At 38.1% G+C, this 17,206-nt stretch overlaps 1 protein-coding gene across 10 annotated transcripts in view; it reads right to left on the bottom strand.

The window, feature by feature from the left end:
* The window catches only part of FBXO38 (F-box protein 38), an 80,763-nt gene that overhangs the window by 5,534 nt on the left and 58,023 nt on the right, over positions 1–17,206 (bottom strand). For 3 of the 10 annotated variants that reach the window (XM_055112766.2, XM_034960749.3, XM_055112765.2), the window contains exons 13-17: positions 13,194–13,313; positions 11,612–11,791; positions 9,368–10,102; positions 3,789–3,889; positions 3,576–3,678 (exon numbers count right to left, since the gene is read on the bottom strand). In XM_055112766.2, the coding sequence (XP_054968741.1) occupies positions 3,576–3,678; positions 3,789–3,889; positions 9,368–10,102; positions 11,612–11,791; positions 13,194–13,313 (1,239 nt within the window). The remainder of the gene's footprint in view (positions 1–3,575; positions 3,679–3,788; positions 3,890–9,367; positions 10,103–11,611; positions 11,792–13,193; positions 13,314–17,206) is intronic. The other 7 variants (XM_055112768.2, XM_034960750.3, XM_055112767.2 and 4 more) reach the window with 3 other exon arrangements.

Below are 17,206 nucleotides of genomic sequence, written 5' to 3'. Positions count from 1 at the left end.
ATAAAATCAGACATGACTAAGGTCAGTTCTAATCTCATTTAATCATCTCCTCTGTCATTAACTTAGCCACTACCTACAGACTAAGCTAAGATCCTCTCACCACGATAAGCTGAGCCAAACAATTTGGTTTAAAGGGGAGAAGGTTGGGCCTGAGGCTGTGTGATCCATCATTAGGTTAGAGAAGGTACAGGAGGAATCATCAAAGTAAAAAGAAGAAAACTAGTCAGATTCTCGGAGAGCTCAGAGTAGAGAAAGGAATGGAACGAGATGCCAACTGGCAGAGTCTGAAGATTGAGTTTTACATTCTCAGAGCTCAAAGGGTGTAGGTACTGACAGAATGAAAGTTCTTCCAGTGCTACTGTAAGGCTAGGGTGAGTACCCCTACTGTTACAATCTCTGAGCTTTTGAAGAGCCTGTGTTCTCTACTGTAAAAGGAAACTCCAATAGGAGATAGTAATTTAAGATGTTTTAGGACCAAAGACCACATTGGCTGGGATAGAGAAAACTACTACTACTTCAGAGTAAACAATAGAGTCTGGAGTCCCCAAGGTCTGAACTTTTGTAGAATTCAGAGGAGAAGTAGTGCTTGAATCTCAGTTTCATCTCTCCTTTCTTGGGTTCTCCTCAGTTTATGACAATATGTTTGGTAAATACCTTTTAACGGGATTTCTTTGTTTACTACTAATATGGTAGGATATATAAAACAAAATAGACCTCTTAATATTTTTTGGCAATACAGGTTGACTAACCTTTATCTGAAATGCTTGGGACCAGAAGTGTTTTAGATTTCAGATTTTTCTTCAAATTTTGGAGTATTTGCATTATATACTTACCCTAATCAAAAAAATCTGAAATCTGAAATGCTGCTCCAATGAATATTTCCTTTGAGCATCATGTTAGTGCTCAGAAAGTTTTGAATTTTTAAGCACTTGGGCTTTCTGATCTTTAGATTAGAGATGCTCAACGTGTACTAACATAATACAAATTAACATCACTAGGCATTACTAGAGGTCAGACCCTGTACTGTGTGTGTGGGTGTGTGCATATGTCATGTATATATATACATATACAGGCATTTCTCATTTTATTGCACTTTATTGTGCTTCACAGACATTGCACTGTTTACACAAGGTCTGTGGCAACCATGAATTGAGCGTCTACTGGTGCCATTTTTTTAGTTAGCACGTGCTCCCTTTGAGTCTTTGTGTTACATTTTAATAATTCTTGCAGTATTTAAAACTTTTTCATTATTATTTTATCCATTATGGTGGTCTGTGATCAATGATCTCTGATATTACTATTTTAATTGTGGGGTGCCACAAACTGCACCAATATAAGTGAACTTAATAAATGTTGTGTGTGTCCTGACTGCTCTCCCAACAGGCTGTTCCCCTGTCTCTCTCCCTTTCCTCAGGTCTCCCTACTCCCTGGAATATAATGATGTTGAAATTAGGCCAATTAATAACACTACAATGGCCTCTAAGTGTTCAAGTAAAAGGAAGAGTCACAAATCTCACTTTATTTTTTTATTTATTTTTTTGAGATGGAGTCTTGATCTGTCACCCAGACTGGGGTGCAGCTGCGCAGTCTCGGCTCACTGCAAGCCCCGCCTACTGGGTTCATGCCATTCTCCTGCCTCAGCCTCCCTAGTAGCTGGGACTACAGGCACCCGCCACCATGCCCGGCTAATTTTTTGTATTTTTAGTGAGACGGGGTTTCACCGTGTTAGCCAGGATGGTCTCGATCTCCTGACCTCGTGATCCGCCCACCTTGGCCTTCCAAAGTGCTGGGATTACAGGCGTGAAGCACTGCGCCCGGCCACAAATCTCACCTTAAATAAAAATATAGCAATGATTAAGCTTGGTGAGGAAGTCACGTTGAAAGCTGAGATAGGTCAAAAGCTAGGTCTCTTGCGCCAGTTAGCCAAGTTGTGAACACCAAGGAAGAGTTCTCGAAAGAAATTAAAAGTGCTATTCCAGTGAACCCACAAATGATAAGAAAGCAAAACAGCCTTATTGCTGATATGGAGAAAGTTTGAGTGGTCTAGACAAATCAAACCAGCCACAACATTCCCTAAGCCAAAGCCTAACCCAAGGCAAGGCCCTCAACATTCAGGCAATACTCTCCACCAGCAAAAAGATTATGACTCACTAAAGGTTCAGGTGATTGTTAGCATCTCTGAATAATAAAATGTTTTTATTTTATTTTATTTTATTTTTTTGAGAGAGAGTCTTGCTTTGTTGCCCAGGCTGGAGTGCAGTGGCGTGATCTTGGCTCACTGCAACCTCCACCTCCTGTGTTCAAGTGATTCTCCTGCCTCAGCCTCCCAAGTAGCTGGGGTTACAGGCATGAGCCACCACGCCTGGCTAATTTTTGTATTTTTAGTAGAGACGGAGTTTCGCCATGTTGGCCAGGCTGGTCTCGAACTCCTGGTCTCAGGTGATCCACCTGCCAGAGCCTCCCAAAGTGCTGGGATTACAGGCGTGAGCCACCGTGCCTGGCCAATGAAGTGTTTTTAAATTAAGGCACGTAAAGTTTTTAAAAAAAATACAATGCTACTTCACATATAATAGACTATAGTATAAATGTAACTTTTATGTGTGCTGGAAAATAAAAAAATTCTTATGATTCACTTTGTGATATTCCTTTTATTATGGTGGTCTAGAACCAAACCTGCAGTGTCTCTGAGGTGTGCCTGTATACATGCACATACACAAACATTTAACATTTAAATCCATCACTGCATTTAACTTTCACAAATGCTTTATGAGTTAAGCATAATTATGCACGGCTTACAGATTGAAAAAAATGAAGACAGAAAATTATATAACTTGCCCAAGGCAAGTAAATAAGTCAGATCTTCATAATTTTACATGGATGGATATCTAAAATATAATTTTGAATAAAAAAGGTAAAATTAATAGATCAATTAAAGGATACACTATGTAACTAAAATTTTAAGAAAGCATAAAACTAATGCCCTATGTTTGAGACAGACACATATATAAAGAAAGACATAAAAGGTGCACTGGAAAGATATATATTTAATATATTTAATACACGAGTGTAGATGGTGGGAGCAGATGAGATTAACAATGAGGGACATGAGACTAAAAAGAAAAAGGGGCTTGGATTAATGATAATGGGCCACAAAGTAAAGACACAATTAATCATCTCAATCAAATACAGAGCAGTTATACACTTGAGGCCCAATCGCTGCTTCCCTCAAAAACCATGCCCAAGTCACACAGCTAGTAAATGACCAAGCCAGCAATCAAGCTGAGGTCTATCTGACTCCAAAGCCTGTGCAGGCTGTTATTTACTCTGCCAGATCAGGCAGTAATTATCTTTTGGAGACAGGCTATTTTAAAAGATGAACCAAGTTTCTATATATGATGCTCAGAAATACTATGGAGTAATAATTTGAGAACTAGAACAAAGGCAGAACTAAAGATAACCCAACACAATATTTCCTTTAAGAAAATAAGACAGTAATGCTATTACAGTATTTATGAGTTCCTAATTCTTTTAACTCATTCATGATACTCTTGTATAATATGGGCCCAAATACATACCATGGATGAACATCATCTTCGGACAGTCTTTTAGCACTAGATCTGTGATTCCACAATTGGTCATAGTGACTCCAACAAGATTCTTGGATTTTAATACAAGAACCTACAAGCAGAAAAATTAGAAACTATATAAAGATACAAACTTTAGTTTATGTGCATTATTTAGGAACTGGGCTAGACTGTGATAAAGGTAAGTGAGGGTTTTTTCTCTACCTGCACATGGTCATCCTCGATCACAGGATCACTTGTACTAGTGGATTTATCTGCTGTCCGCTTCCGTTTCATGGCGTGACGTGGCTTTGTTTTGGCTACTTCTAAAAAAGGCAAAAAAAAAAGAAAATCCAAATTTTAGCCTTGCTTTCTTTCCCTCAAGCACATTCAATCACATACGTATGAACATCATCATGGCAATTCCCAAATCTACAATTTGGTTCCCAGTGGAATACAGTTACATTGGTATTTCCAATGGATTGTTTCAAAACAGGATCACCCTCCATTACTTCAAACATATCTACATCAAACATAACAACTCTTCTCATGCCTAGGTCATCCTAATAATCTAATAAACATTCCTACTTCTAGGCTCTCTGACTCATCCCATCCTAAATACTATTGGTGAATTGAACTCCTATCTTTCCTACTAAAAAACTTTTAAATTATTGACTGCAGCTTAGTGAATGTTTCAATGCTTCACATTTGGAGCTATGCTTCAGCTCTGTCCATTCTCCACACCATACTCTAGTCATCTCCCACTGCCAATGTCTCTGAAGTCATCAATTGCTCTAGCTCCTTCTGCCCAGAACACCTTTTCTGACCTTACTTTTTGAAATACGACCCATCTATGAAAGGTCCGACTCAAGCACTTAGTTTTAACAAAGCACCCTGGATCCCCAAACATTACATACTGTCCTATAGTTCCTTTTATACTTGTTTTGTTGGTCCATTCACATAACAGCTTGTTAAAGGCAACAACATTCTCTTAATTCATCTTTGTTTCAATGTCAGTCACTAGCAAAGGGATAAAATGAACGTTTATTGAATGAACTGGCACTCAACACTTACAGAATGAATGAATGCATCACAGGTAAAACAGAATAACAAATATTTACTGAGCGCTTACTGTGTGTCAGGCACTGTTCTAAGGGTTTTACTCGTATTAACTCATTTAATCCTTATAATAGCTCTGAGATGGATTTATTGTTCTCCCTGCTTTACATATTAGGAAACTGAAGCATGGGATGGTACAAGAACTTGCCACAGTGTTAAATGGAAACCAGGAGTCAAACCCAGGAAATCTAGCACCAGTCACTAAGCTAGAAAACCTGCAATCTTTCGTCTGTCAAACCCTGGTTAATAATGCCCTAACTTATTTACTAGTATTGTTCTGAAGGAATACACTTCGAAATAAGCAAATATTGTCCTTATTTAATTTAAAAACAAGTGCTAATAGCTAAAACTTAAGCACATATATATTCTAAGAAAATACATTAGTCATTGTCCTTGTTTTTGATACTTAATCATATTGTAGGAGAGCATATATTGAATACAACTGACTTTTATGAATTAAATCACCACTATACTGCTTTTTTAGATAGTACTGTTAGTTATAAACATTCTACTTGGCAATTCTGTACTATCAGTAATTCTGTAATCTCAAACATGAAAGATCACAAAAAAAGACAAGGAAATTGAACAAATACTGCAAATTCCTAAAGGCTTGGGCTCAGATGGGAACTTCAGAGATTTAGCCTAAGTGATTTTTTTACACACCAAATCCTTTCTCCACCATTTGAAGTCTTTTTGAAATTCTACCCTGTAAAACAATTCAAAGCAGCTGCTTTGGTTGAAGGCAGAAAAGGAGCCCAAGAGCTCTACCCATCAAACTTCCTCCAAGGACCTTGAAACTAAGCAAAATTCTGGAGTTCCAACAAAACATGAAGACTATTGACTACACAACACAACGCAGGCCTTCTCCCACAGTATCCTGAAGGAACTTCATCCAAAATCAAATAATCTTCATTGACATGAAACCTTCTAAAGGCAGCACATTTCACCTGATAGCCAAAATTCACAATCCTTTTAAAACCTCATTAATAAATCCTGGTTCCCTCTCCCAGTACCACAAAAATGAAAATGAACAAACAAAAAGCAAGCCTGTTTCCACTACTACATGACAGTGTTCTAATAAAGATCTTCTCTCAGTAAACTGCTTTTATGATCTGATTTTCAAGTATCTCACCTTCCTGGATTGCTCTCTCCCTTCCCCTTTAATTTATCAGAGCATGGGGTTCAAAATTAGGTAAAGTTTCCTGCTCTCCAGGGTACCCAAACTGGTAGTTTACATTTTCTAAGAAAAGTTATAAAATGAAGTCACACTTCATACATACATGAGCTTGAAAAACAAACATTTCTGATGCATGAGGAAAAAAGTTTGTGTGTTTGTTATTATTCTCTTATGCCTCCCTCCCTGTTTAGAGACAATTAATTTTGTTTAGGAACATTTTTTAGTAACTCAAAACATCCACTAGTATCAACAATACCTCATATGATGGTTTCTATACTTATTATGTTCATAGTTATTATCTAAGCCCCATTCCATGTGTAAGACATGGTGCTAAAGGATAGAAATATACTGGTGAAAAAGCAGAGACTGTCCTTGTCCTCATGGAGCTCATAGTCTACTGGAAAGGAAGACAGTAAAACAAGAAATTACAACAGAGTGTGGTTCACATTAATGTTGAAGATGCTACAGAAACAGAGAAAGGCAGATCAATCCAGTCTTGGGGTGTCAGGGAAAGTGTTTAATATTTATAGCACTAATCTTAAACGTTATTCTTTGACAATCCAATTATTTATTTCTCTAATATTTATAAATTGTTATACAGTGAGGATTAAAAGCAACTTACAGTTATTTATTCCCAAAATATAAATTCACAAAACAATTATATTAGCTTCTAAAATGGCTTTAACACTCCACAGGGCCATAAATTAAAAACCAAAGAACTCAAATGTTACGTTTTTTGAACTGATTTTAAAAAATCTTTAACATTCAAGTTTCTTCCTTTATTAGTTTGGATTTTTCTCTTTAAAAAACATGCCGGATTAAAAATAATTTGGGCGGGGTGCGGTGGCTCATGCCTGTAATGCCAGCACTTTGGGAGGCCAAGGCGGGTGGATCACCTCAGGTCAGGAGTTTGAGATCAGCCTGACCAACATGGTGAAACCCTGTCTCTACTAAAAATACAAAAATTAGCCGGGCATGGTGATAGGCGCCGGTAGTCCCAGCTACTCGGGAGGCTAAGGCAGGAGAATGGCGTCAACCCGGGAGGCGGAGCTTGCAGTGAGCCGAGATCGCGCCACTGCACTCCAGCCTGGGCAACAAAGCAAGACTCCGTCTCAAAAAAAAAAAAAAAATTAGCTAGGCATGGTGGCAGGTGCTTGTAATCCCAGCTACTGGGGAGGCTGAGGCAGGAGAATCGCTTGAACCCGGGAGGCAGAGGCTGCAGTGAGCCAAGATGGCGTCACTGCACTCCAGCCTGGCTGACACAGCGAGACTTCGTCTCATAAAAAATAATAATAATAATAATTATTATTATTATAATTTGTAAGCTACCCAAATAACTTCTTGTTTTTTCCAAAAGGGACTTTAATAATATTAAAATCAGTACTTTGATATCTCCCCCCAAAAAATACTATTGAAAGTAAACAGACATTTTTATAAATCTAAAATACATTAGCAAATAATTTACCTACTATGACCATGTTACAGACATTAGAAGTCTTCTCAAATTGAAAAAAATCACATAATAAAAGCAATAAAAAGCACTACATAAATGATATTTTCTTTATTTTAAATCCAGAGAATGATTTAACTTAAGAAAAAGTTCTAGACATGAAAAAAGTCAGAATAAAATAGTTAAGGGATAAGCAGAACACAAGGCAAAAAATAACATCAAAACTTCAATGGCTAATATGAAGGCTCTGTATTAAAAACAAAACAACAAAAAACGGTAAAATTTTATCAAGAGACATAAGTAAAACGACAAACATAACAGTCCCTAAACAGGAAGACACAGTGCTGTTAAAATGACAATTGTGTTTCAGTTATCAATTGAATGCAATTTCAAACAAAAACCAAGCTTAGTTTTTGGAACTTGATAAAAATATTACAAAGCACATCTATAAAAGTAAATGGCAAATGCATGGCTAGTCAAGGAAATTTTGAAAAAGAATAATGAAAGAAGACAGAACACTAGAACAGAATAGAATGACCAGAGATCAACCTAAGTATGTCAAAGAATTAGTAGATGATAAAAGAGCATTTCAAAATCATAGCACGGAATGGACATCCATAACCAATATTGAAACAAGATGGTGATAGTTTGGAATAAAAAAAAAAAATTAGCTCCCACATATTGAAATAAAATTCCAACTGAACTAAGGAACTAAACTGAAATCAATGAATAAAGGAATAAGAAGATGCGCACATTTATCTGAACCAAGTGTAGGAAAGGCCTTTCGCAGCATAAAAATAAACTCATAAAGGAAAACATGCATATCTGACTTTGCAAATACGAAAAACCACACGACAAAAGGTGTCATAGGAGGCAGATACTGTTTAATGGACACAGAGTTTCAGTTTAGGATGATGAAAAAGTTCAGATGGTTGGTGGTGACAGCTGCCTAACAAGATGAATGTATTTAGTGCCACTGAATTATACACTGTACACTGAATGGTAAAGTTATATTTTACCACCAATTAAAAAAAAGATATTATCAAACATTTACAATTTAAGCTGGGAAAAGTACTTTCACCATATGGCAGAACCACTGTTTGCAAAGCATAAAAAAGTCTTCAAATAAAACTCATATATTTCAATGAGTTTATGCAACTATGGTAACTAGCACATAACTAATTAAGGTCTCAAATGTATCTCATGAAAGCTTACTTTTGTTCGGTTTAGCTCTGTATGAATCCATTAGTTCTATTTTGAATATACAAAAAGTACTGACTGCCTATGTTCTGGGACTGATTTTAAGATTTTAAAACTGAGGGCTACTTGAAGAAAATTAAAATACATTATTATTCACTGTCAGGCAGTAATGATATAATAAAGGCAGGAAAGAGTACTTAAAAATAAGGTCAGAAACAGTAACAGACTTATGATTAATAAATATGCTTACACCCAATCCATGGCTACACATTATAAACATTAATGAAATTAAATACACATATATGTTTTGAGTATTTTCACCAAAATAATTCTCAGCCAAACCATTTACTTACCTGCTTATCTCCTGGCAAATCTTACTTGAAGCAAAACTAGATTTCTGAAAAAATTACTAAGTACTGCAGAGACAGAAAGAGGGGTATACCCAGGAAGCTGCACTGAGATGTGTTGCCCCAGCCCCAGCAACGTCAAGTCCTTGCCTTTTGGCTAATTTTTAAAACTTTCCTAAGTTAAGACTTCTCTAAGTGTGTGATGGCAGCAGAGTTCATCTACTGGGACTTAGGTGTCAGTCAGTGTTATATTTAGGGTAAATATACACAGTGACATTCTCCTTAAAAGCTGAACTATTTTGAGTTTTCCAGCTTGGACATTTTATAAACTGTTTTACACACCCACCCACCAAACCATTGCTGAAATTAGTTCAAAATTCACATGACCCACAAAACCCCAAAACAGAATTTAATTTGCCAAACTGGCTTTTTGTAAGAAAACTCATGAAACAAGTTCATGCCTTTCTGCAGCCCTACCCTGCAGTTGCTAATCCTAGGAGCATTGTCATACCTGACTCAGATACCAGCAGTACATGGGACAGTCTGCTCCTGGCCCTGGTTAGGGGCCTCCGAGGGTAGTCTTCATTAGACTGCACGTCACAACTCTCAGGCTGGGAGCTCCCCCTCCTGTCCTCACCTGTAGCCCCAGAGCCACTCCCATTAGTCCTCTCATCATGTGCTGGGCCTGAAGACCCCCCTTGTGGCAGAGTCCTAAAGGAAAAGGCGGATCTCGTACCATCCGGGCCATTCACAACACAGGCTCGGCTGGTTGAAGGACGTTCCTCATCAGAACACCTGCTAGTTCTCCTTTGGGATTCCTGGGGCCTGTGACAGCAGCATCTGGGGCAGACAGAACTCTCTGCATCTCCCTCCTCCACGGCCTCAGAGTCCTCTGACCCACCGGGGGAGCAGGCACACTGCCTGGACACATCCACTTCTGTAGGGCTAGGCTCGGAAGAGCCGCCGCTGTTCACCGTCCTTACAAAGTCGGGGCTTTGAGAAGCAGTGTTGTGTGAGCTGGAGTTTCCCACTGTGCTGGCGGTGGTGCTGCTGCAGCTGGGATAAACATCCTTGTTTTTTTTCTTTTCAGGAATATCCCTAGCTGCTTTCATATCGGCTTTGATCTGCTCACTGGTGACCTGACAGCCTTTCTCACAGCTGCTTTCCTCGAGGGGAAACTGCTTCGACTGGCCCATCTGATGGGAGTTGTACCTCTTTCGAAGTGGAGTCTTGCCTTTTCCACTTACTGCTTATAGAAAAAGAAGAACGGCCCGAGGAAAAGAAAAGATTTCAGTATAAATTCTGGACAAAACGCAAGAGTAAATTTGGAACAGGAAATAATGTATACTAAACACTAATTTTCCTAAAGTATAACTGTGATCACATCACTGAGCTGCTATAAAATTCTCTATGGCTCCCTAGTGTCTATCTGGTTTATACTCCTTAGCTATGCCTTCAAACCTCACTATGATCTGATTCCAAACCATCTTTCCATGTCGTACCCTCCATATACATTCTACATTCCAGCTCCAGCTTTTCTCTCAAAATACCCCTGCTTTACTACCTCAGGGGCTTTGTTCTCACCAATTTGTCAGCTGTGGTCCTCCCTGGTCCTCTACTCCATCTCTTCTGCACCCCCACCCCAAGGCAACTGTAGTTGTAGTATATGCCCTGTAATATTACTACCTATTGTTTTTGACATGACTCTTCAACTAGACTAGAACTTCTGTAAAGACAGACCATGACTTACTCATCTCTGTATCCCTCACAGTGCCTAACACAGTACCTGGGGCATAGTAAGGCTCAATGAAGATATAAAGGAATAAATAGGTTTTGTCTGGCCAACAGAGGATTTAGTTGCTAAATTTAGAAACTGCACTGTCTGGGAAGGTAGGTTAGTCAGCTGGTCATATTACTTTTCCTAAATTTCAGTTTCCATAAAACCTTCTTTCAACCACATTATAAAGTTATCTGAATTTCTTAAAAGAAATAAAAATTGAATAATGAGTCAATGATTAGCAAATTATTTCAAGTCCAAAGAACTAAACTTTCCAGATAATAGTACTACATAAATGTTCCAGGGTCAGTGTTAAATGTGTTTTGAACATTCAAAAATATTAAGGAGTAAGGGTACCCAAGGACAAATGACTGGACAATTTGCAAAAAAATCCATCTTTTGCTAAAAGTGGTAAGCACATGGTTCTGAGAAACCAAAGGGAAGGAAAGACAAGGAAGAAGTATGAACTTCAAAGTTAAGAGAGAAGTACAGTTTCTTGGTGAGGCACTGCAGAGGGTTGTTGCCTAGATTTAAAGGGATGTGAGGGATTATAAAAATATACTTTAGGACTCCTTCCAGCACCAAACTAGCCACCAATATTCATTAAGCACAACTGGACAGATTATCAACTGGGGAATGGTTGCTTTTCATTGCTCTGGATGACTCAGCAGTCATCCCTTACATAAGGCACAGGCTTTTCGCTCACTAATCTGACACCCTGATGCCACAACTGAAGCCTCCACTGTAGACTTATAATCCTTACTTCTCTTCTTCCCTGAGCTCTCATTCCACAACACTGTGTGTTGTATTGCCTACAAGAGCACCACCCAGATTTCCCTTACTTGGGCAAGTGCATTTCTTGCTTCCTGTCACATTCCGTGATATATGTTAACTGCACCCAAGTTGTCATATTAAGGCCAAGTGTGTCAGTTCTGATAGTGACTTTCATTAATAGTTCAGAGAAAGACAATTTCTCACCTGACAATTCTCTGGACTGCACTGACTCTCCAGTTTTTTCTTCACGTTCAGAGTAACGCCGAGTACCGTTCTTAGGAATCCAGACTTCTTGGAGTTCTAGACTATCTTCTTCATCATCACTCTCTGAATCATGAACAGTAATTGGGGTTGGTTTTACTACACGCTGAAGACCACTGGGTCCTTAAAAAAAAAGCACAGGCCTAACAGTTACTTTTTGCGCAAAAAAGGATCTAATGCAAAGTACTGTTTCCAGGGATCTGGAATCAATAGAGATGCTTTGTGGCTCTATACAGCCTCCCCTGGCACATATTTTAACTGATAATGCACTTCGATAAGATACTGTGAAAGCAACTCAACTCTAAACCATTATGTCAACATTAAGTATGATTAATATGCCAACCAACTTGATGCATTTCTAAAGGCAAATTAAAATAGAAAATGATACAGCATCCCCTTGCAGGACCTTCACTATTTCAAAGAGTAGCATAAAATCATCCTAAAAATAATCTAAATAACAGTGATAATAATTTTAAAACTAAGCTATATATTTTCTCAATTTTTCAAACATATGAGCCAAGGCTAAGTAAATGAAGATGAACTCAGAAACATATGGGACTGGTAAATAAGACTCCATATTCTTTGAGTATAGATCTATCTCATTAGATGTAGCAGATACATTTTTGAAGGCTAGATGCATGTTACATTTTGGTTGAATATGTGTATTTGTGTAAAAAATGTTTTATCTGCTTGGCAGTATAGCTTTTAAACCTAGTTCTTATAACCTAATTCTCTCTGACAAGTGACCAATATTAGCTCCATCAATAAATGTACGCTCCAAGGAACCTAGCTTTTTTCCTGTCACATTGTACAACGCCTGACACAGAGTAGGCACTCAATAAATATTTGTTGAGTGACTGCATCTGTAACACACTTAAAACAGGGTAGCATATTTTCGATTCAAAGACAAGCTGGCATTCTAGCAGGCAGAGAATGAGAAAACTTCAGTTTTCTCAATTTCAATTCTATCCCTTGATTATTGGCTGAGTGGTGTTGAGCACATCATTTAAACTTTTGAAAGAAAATTAATTTCCCCATCTACAAAATGAAAGGCTATGCGAGTTAATCTTTAAGGGCCTAAGACTCTATATCCTGTCTTAAGTCAGCCATTGGCAAACAGACGCTAGGTTTTGGTTTGTTTACTAAACCAGGTCAACTTCTCAACTGCTCCTCCTCTCTAACTGAATTGAGGGGAGGGCAACAGCAGAATATTTAATCAGGTCATTTATTTTCCCATCAACAATTTGAGTGTTTTCTTTTTCTACACATACATGGACAAACTCATGCACATGTGGCTATAAAGAAAAAGCAGTTGTTGCTGCAGTCACAAATAATAAAAGACAAACTTTAGTAAGATACATGCAACAAGAATACCAGCAATGTATTACAGTTCTCAGTAATCAATAGCATAAAACGTATCATTAGCTGAAAGGTCAGAAAACAATCATTCTCGCTGTCTCATGTACTTCATTACAGTTAGGCCGTAGTTTCAGAATGATGAATGTGGGATGGATCACATGATTACCTGCTTGTTCCTCATCAACATCCACAGGAATAATTGCCTGGCTGTGAGCTGGAGTATTATTTCCACTCTCGGCCACCACCTCTCCATCTTCTTGGACGATGTCTTCCATCTCATTTAATGCTTAAATGAAAATATACACAAAGTAAAAACCAAGAGAAGTATAAAGAACTACAATGGCAGGCAAAACTGTGGCCGCCCTAAGAACTGAACAGTCCCGCTGATTACTAGGCCTGCCCTGAAAGAACAGCATATACTGCATACACTGTGCTTATTACTGCAGATATTAAGAAGTATTTAATCAGTCTACAGGAGAGAAAATCACAGATGGGAAAGGATCATTTGTTGGAGAAAGCCCATCAAACTCATACAAACTCAAACAGTTAACAAAGAAACAAGGCAAAATATGATTAAGCCAAAAAGATGCCATTCAGATTAATGTCACTGAATTATATGGGAGAGGTTTGAAATTCATGGGGACAGTGGGAATTGCTTTGGTTTTAAACAAGCACAATAGCACATCTCCCCCTGAATAATTGCCCAGCTCTAGCCTGCAATATCTATATTTTGGTTATTGCCAAAATGAGAAATGACCTTGCCTAGAAACCTTTCATGATAAAAGCCAATCAATTTTCTTCTTTCATTCAATTGACTAACAATTATGAGTAGCAGTAATTAATGTGTACATACTCTATGGCAGGCTCTATGCTAAATGTTTATAGAAACATTTTCTTATTTATTTCTCGTAGTAATCTTGTGTGAGGGCATTATTACTAGCCTGATTTTTGCAGTTGAGGAAATGGAGGCCTAGAGGTTTTAACAGTTTGCTAGGATTTAAACTGAGGAGTTTCTAGAGCCTACTGCACTACAGAAACTATGAGTAAGTGGGAAATTTATACTCCTTGCTCTTAAAGAGGATGCACACATTCTGGCAAAGATGTTAGACACATAGAATAAGGTCAGAATATACTTGCTAAGAGCTATAACAGTTCAAAAGTGCAAAGGGAACATAGACAAGAAACAACTAATTCTCTCATTGGGTCAAGGAAGGGTTCACTGAAATAAGGTGACATTTCATATACCACCATACCAGAAGAATGCTACATTTTTCGGAAGAATAGTAGTCCAGTGGTTAAAACAAACAAACAAACAAACAAACAAACAAACAAACAAACAAACCAGTTATCTGTGTTGTCACAGAGATGCGAAAGAAAAAACAAGGCTGAAAAGGTAGCCTGGGCCCCAGATTGTTAAAAGCTTAGAAAGCCTTGCTAAAAAGCTTAGAATTGTTTGCAGTAGGCAGAGGGAAACCACTAGGTTTTTATGCAGGGAATGGCATGAAAAGAAGTACATTCAAACATCAATGTGATAAGGTTTTCCAAAGTTGCTGAGCAACTGCTTTTAGGTTGCCAGAATAGCCTGTGCAAACATTTAATATGATACCCAAAAGTTGTTTAAACAATTTCTTTCATTGCATTCATTTGAATACTTACTGAGCATCTTACTACAATTTGTTAGTATTCCTTGGAGCTGAGAAACAGTGGTGAAATTCAAGATCCCTAGTCTCATGGCTTACTCTAGTTGGGGGAGAAAAAATTTTAAAAATAAAAATAAAAACATCAGATAGTAATGCCTTATGTAACAAAAAGTGTGATGTGACAGAGAATAAACTGGTGGCTGCTTAAGATCAGATGGCAAGGAAAGACATCTCTGAGATTAACATTTCAGCTAAGAACCAAAAGTCAAGGAGCCAGCCATGAAAACATGGAGGGAGGGAATTCTAGGAAGCAGTAGTTAGTGCAATGCTAGGCACCAGCTGTCATGTTCAAGAATGATGTAGTGGTGGAAGTAGTACAAGATGAGGGCAGGCCAGATCGTACAGCATTTGGTGGTCCAATTTAAGAAGCTGGATCTTATTCTAAGGCAATGGGAAGCTATTAAAAAGTTTTGAGTAAGGTATCAATATTGTTTGGTTTGTTGTTAAAAGACTGCCCTGGTTGCTATAAGAACTAATTTTAGCTGGGCAAGAAAATAGGCCAGTTTGAAAGCTATTAAAACATTTAGGTAAAAAAAAAAAAAGAGAAAGGTCTGATGTAGTGGTAGTACAATGAGAAAGGAGAGATGTAGGCATACTGGAGAGATGTTTCAGAGACATTCAACAAGATTTGGTAAATGACTCAATGTCTTGGAGAGCAGGTAGGAAGTAAAGAAAAAAAGCATAATGGCTTGATTTTAGTCTCTGGTAATTAAATCGGATGATGGTGCCTTTGGGCTAGTGAAGATACAAATGATTCTTGGTTTTGACAAAAAGCATAATGCCTTGATTTTAGTCTCTGGTAATTAAATTGGATGGTGGTGCCCCTGGGCTAGTGAAGATACAAATGATTCATGGTTTTGACTTTTTTCCTTTGTTGGAAAATATTTTATCATTAAGGTAGTACATCTTTTTCAGAACAGTTATAACTTACAGAAAGTTATATATATGTATATGTATACATATATATGTATGCTAACTTACAATCAAATATCAATATTCACCAAATGTTTTGTTTAGCTGAAATGTTATTTCAGCTGTAAAAAAGTCTTATAAAGAATTCATTGCCTCTTAACAAAATAATTTTTATGCAATGAAATTGTTGCATAAATTAATAGAAATTTATTATCAGATATAATATTTAGTGGTTGACAACTACCTGCCCCAAAGTGTAAAACAAAATACATTTACTGGGGTTTTTTTTCAGACTGTAGTTTGCCCTTAGGCTTCAAAAATAAAAATTTTACAAAATCAGTGGTTTTCAAAGTATAGTCCCAGACCAGCAGCATCAGCACCACCTGGGTACTTTTCGAAAATTCAAATTCTTGGCCGGGCGTGGTGGCTCATGCCTATAATCCCAGTACTTCGGGAGGCCAGGGTGGGCGGATCGTGAGGTTGAGATGGAGACCATCCTGGCTAACACAGTGAAACCCCATCTCTGCTAAAAATACAAAATATTAGCTGGGTGTGATGGCACGCACCTATAGTCCCAGCTACTCGGGAGGCTGAGGCAGAAGAATCGCTTGAACCCAGGAGGCGGAGGTTGTAGTGAGCCAAGATCATGCCACTGCACTCCAGTCTGGGTGACAGAGTGAGACTCTGTCTCAAGAAAAAAATAAAAATAATAAAATTCTTGGCTTGGTGCAGTGGCTCACACCTGTAATCCCAGCATTTTGGGAGGCTGAGTTGGTTGGATTGCTTGAGCCCAGGAGTTGAGACCGCCTGGGCAACATATGAGATCCCATCTCTATTTAAAAAAACAAAAAAAAGCAAATTATCTGGCCTCACACAGCCGAATAACTGGAACTCTGAGGGCAAAAATCAGCAATGTGGTGATTCCTCCAGGTGATTCTGATGCACACTCAAGTTTGAAAATCACTGCCATAAATAAAGCTGCAGAGCAATTTCACTTGGCAGTTAATTCAGGCTAATGGGGTGGAGGGATGAGGGAATGATGCTATATTTAAAAGCATTAAGTAACTGGAATGTATGTTAAATCAAAATAGAAAATTAGTTAAATGATGTATAAGTAAAACTATGCTTTAAAGTTGTAATTCCTTAGAAAGTAGTTACATAAAAATAGACACTATGCTTTAGCAATTACAGAAGCATAATTGTGACATAGGCAAATGTAAATTGTTAAAAAAACAGGAACACTGTGGGGCACAGTGACTGACTCATGCCTGTAATCATAGCATTTTGGGAGGCTGAGGCATGAGGATCACTTAAGGCCAAGAGTTTGAGACCAGACTGGGCAACACAGTAAGACCTTATCTCTACACAAAATTTTTTGAAAAATCAGCTGAGAGTGGTGTCACGTGTTTGTAGTCCCAGCTACTCGGGAGGCTGAGGTGGAAGGATCACTTGAACCCAGGAGTTTGAGGCTACAGTGAGCTATGATCATGCCACTACCCTCCAGCCTGAGTGACAGTGAGACTCTGTCTCAAAAAAACAAACAAACAAACAAAAAAACCCCACAAAA

Source organism: Pan paniscus, chromosome 4, assembly GCF_029289425.2.
Source record: "Pan paniscus chromosome 4, NHGRI_mPanPan1-v2.0_pri, whole genome shotgun sequence".
Classification (NCBI taxonomy): Eukaryota; Metazoa; Chordata; class Mammalia; order Primates; family Hominidae; genus Pan; species Pan paniscus.
Note: the sequence above shows the minus strand (reverse complement) of the source record. Positions and strands in the feature narration are given on the sequence as shown.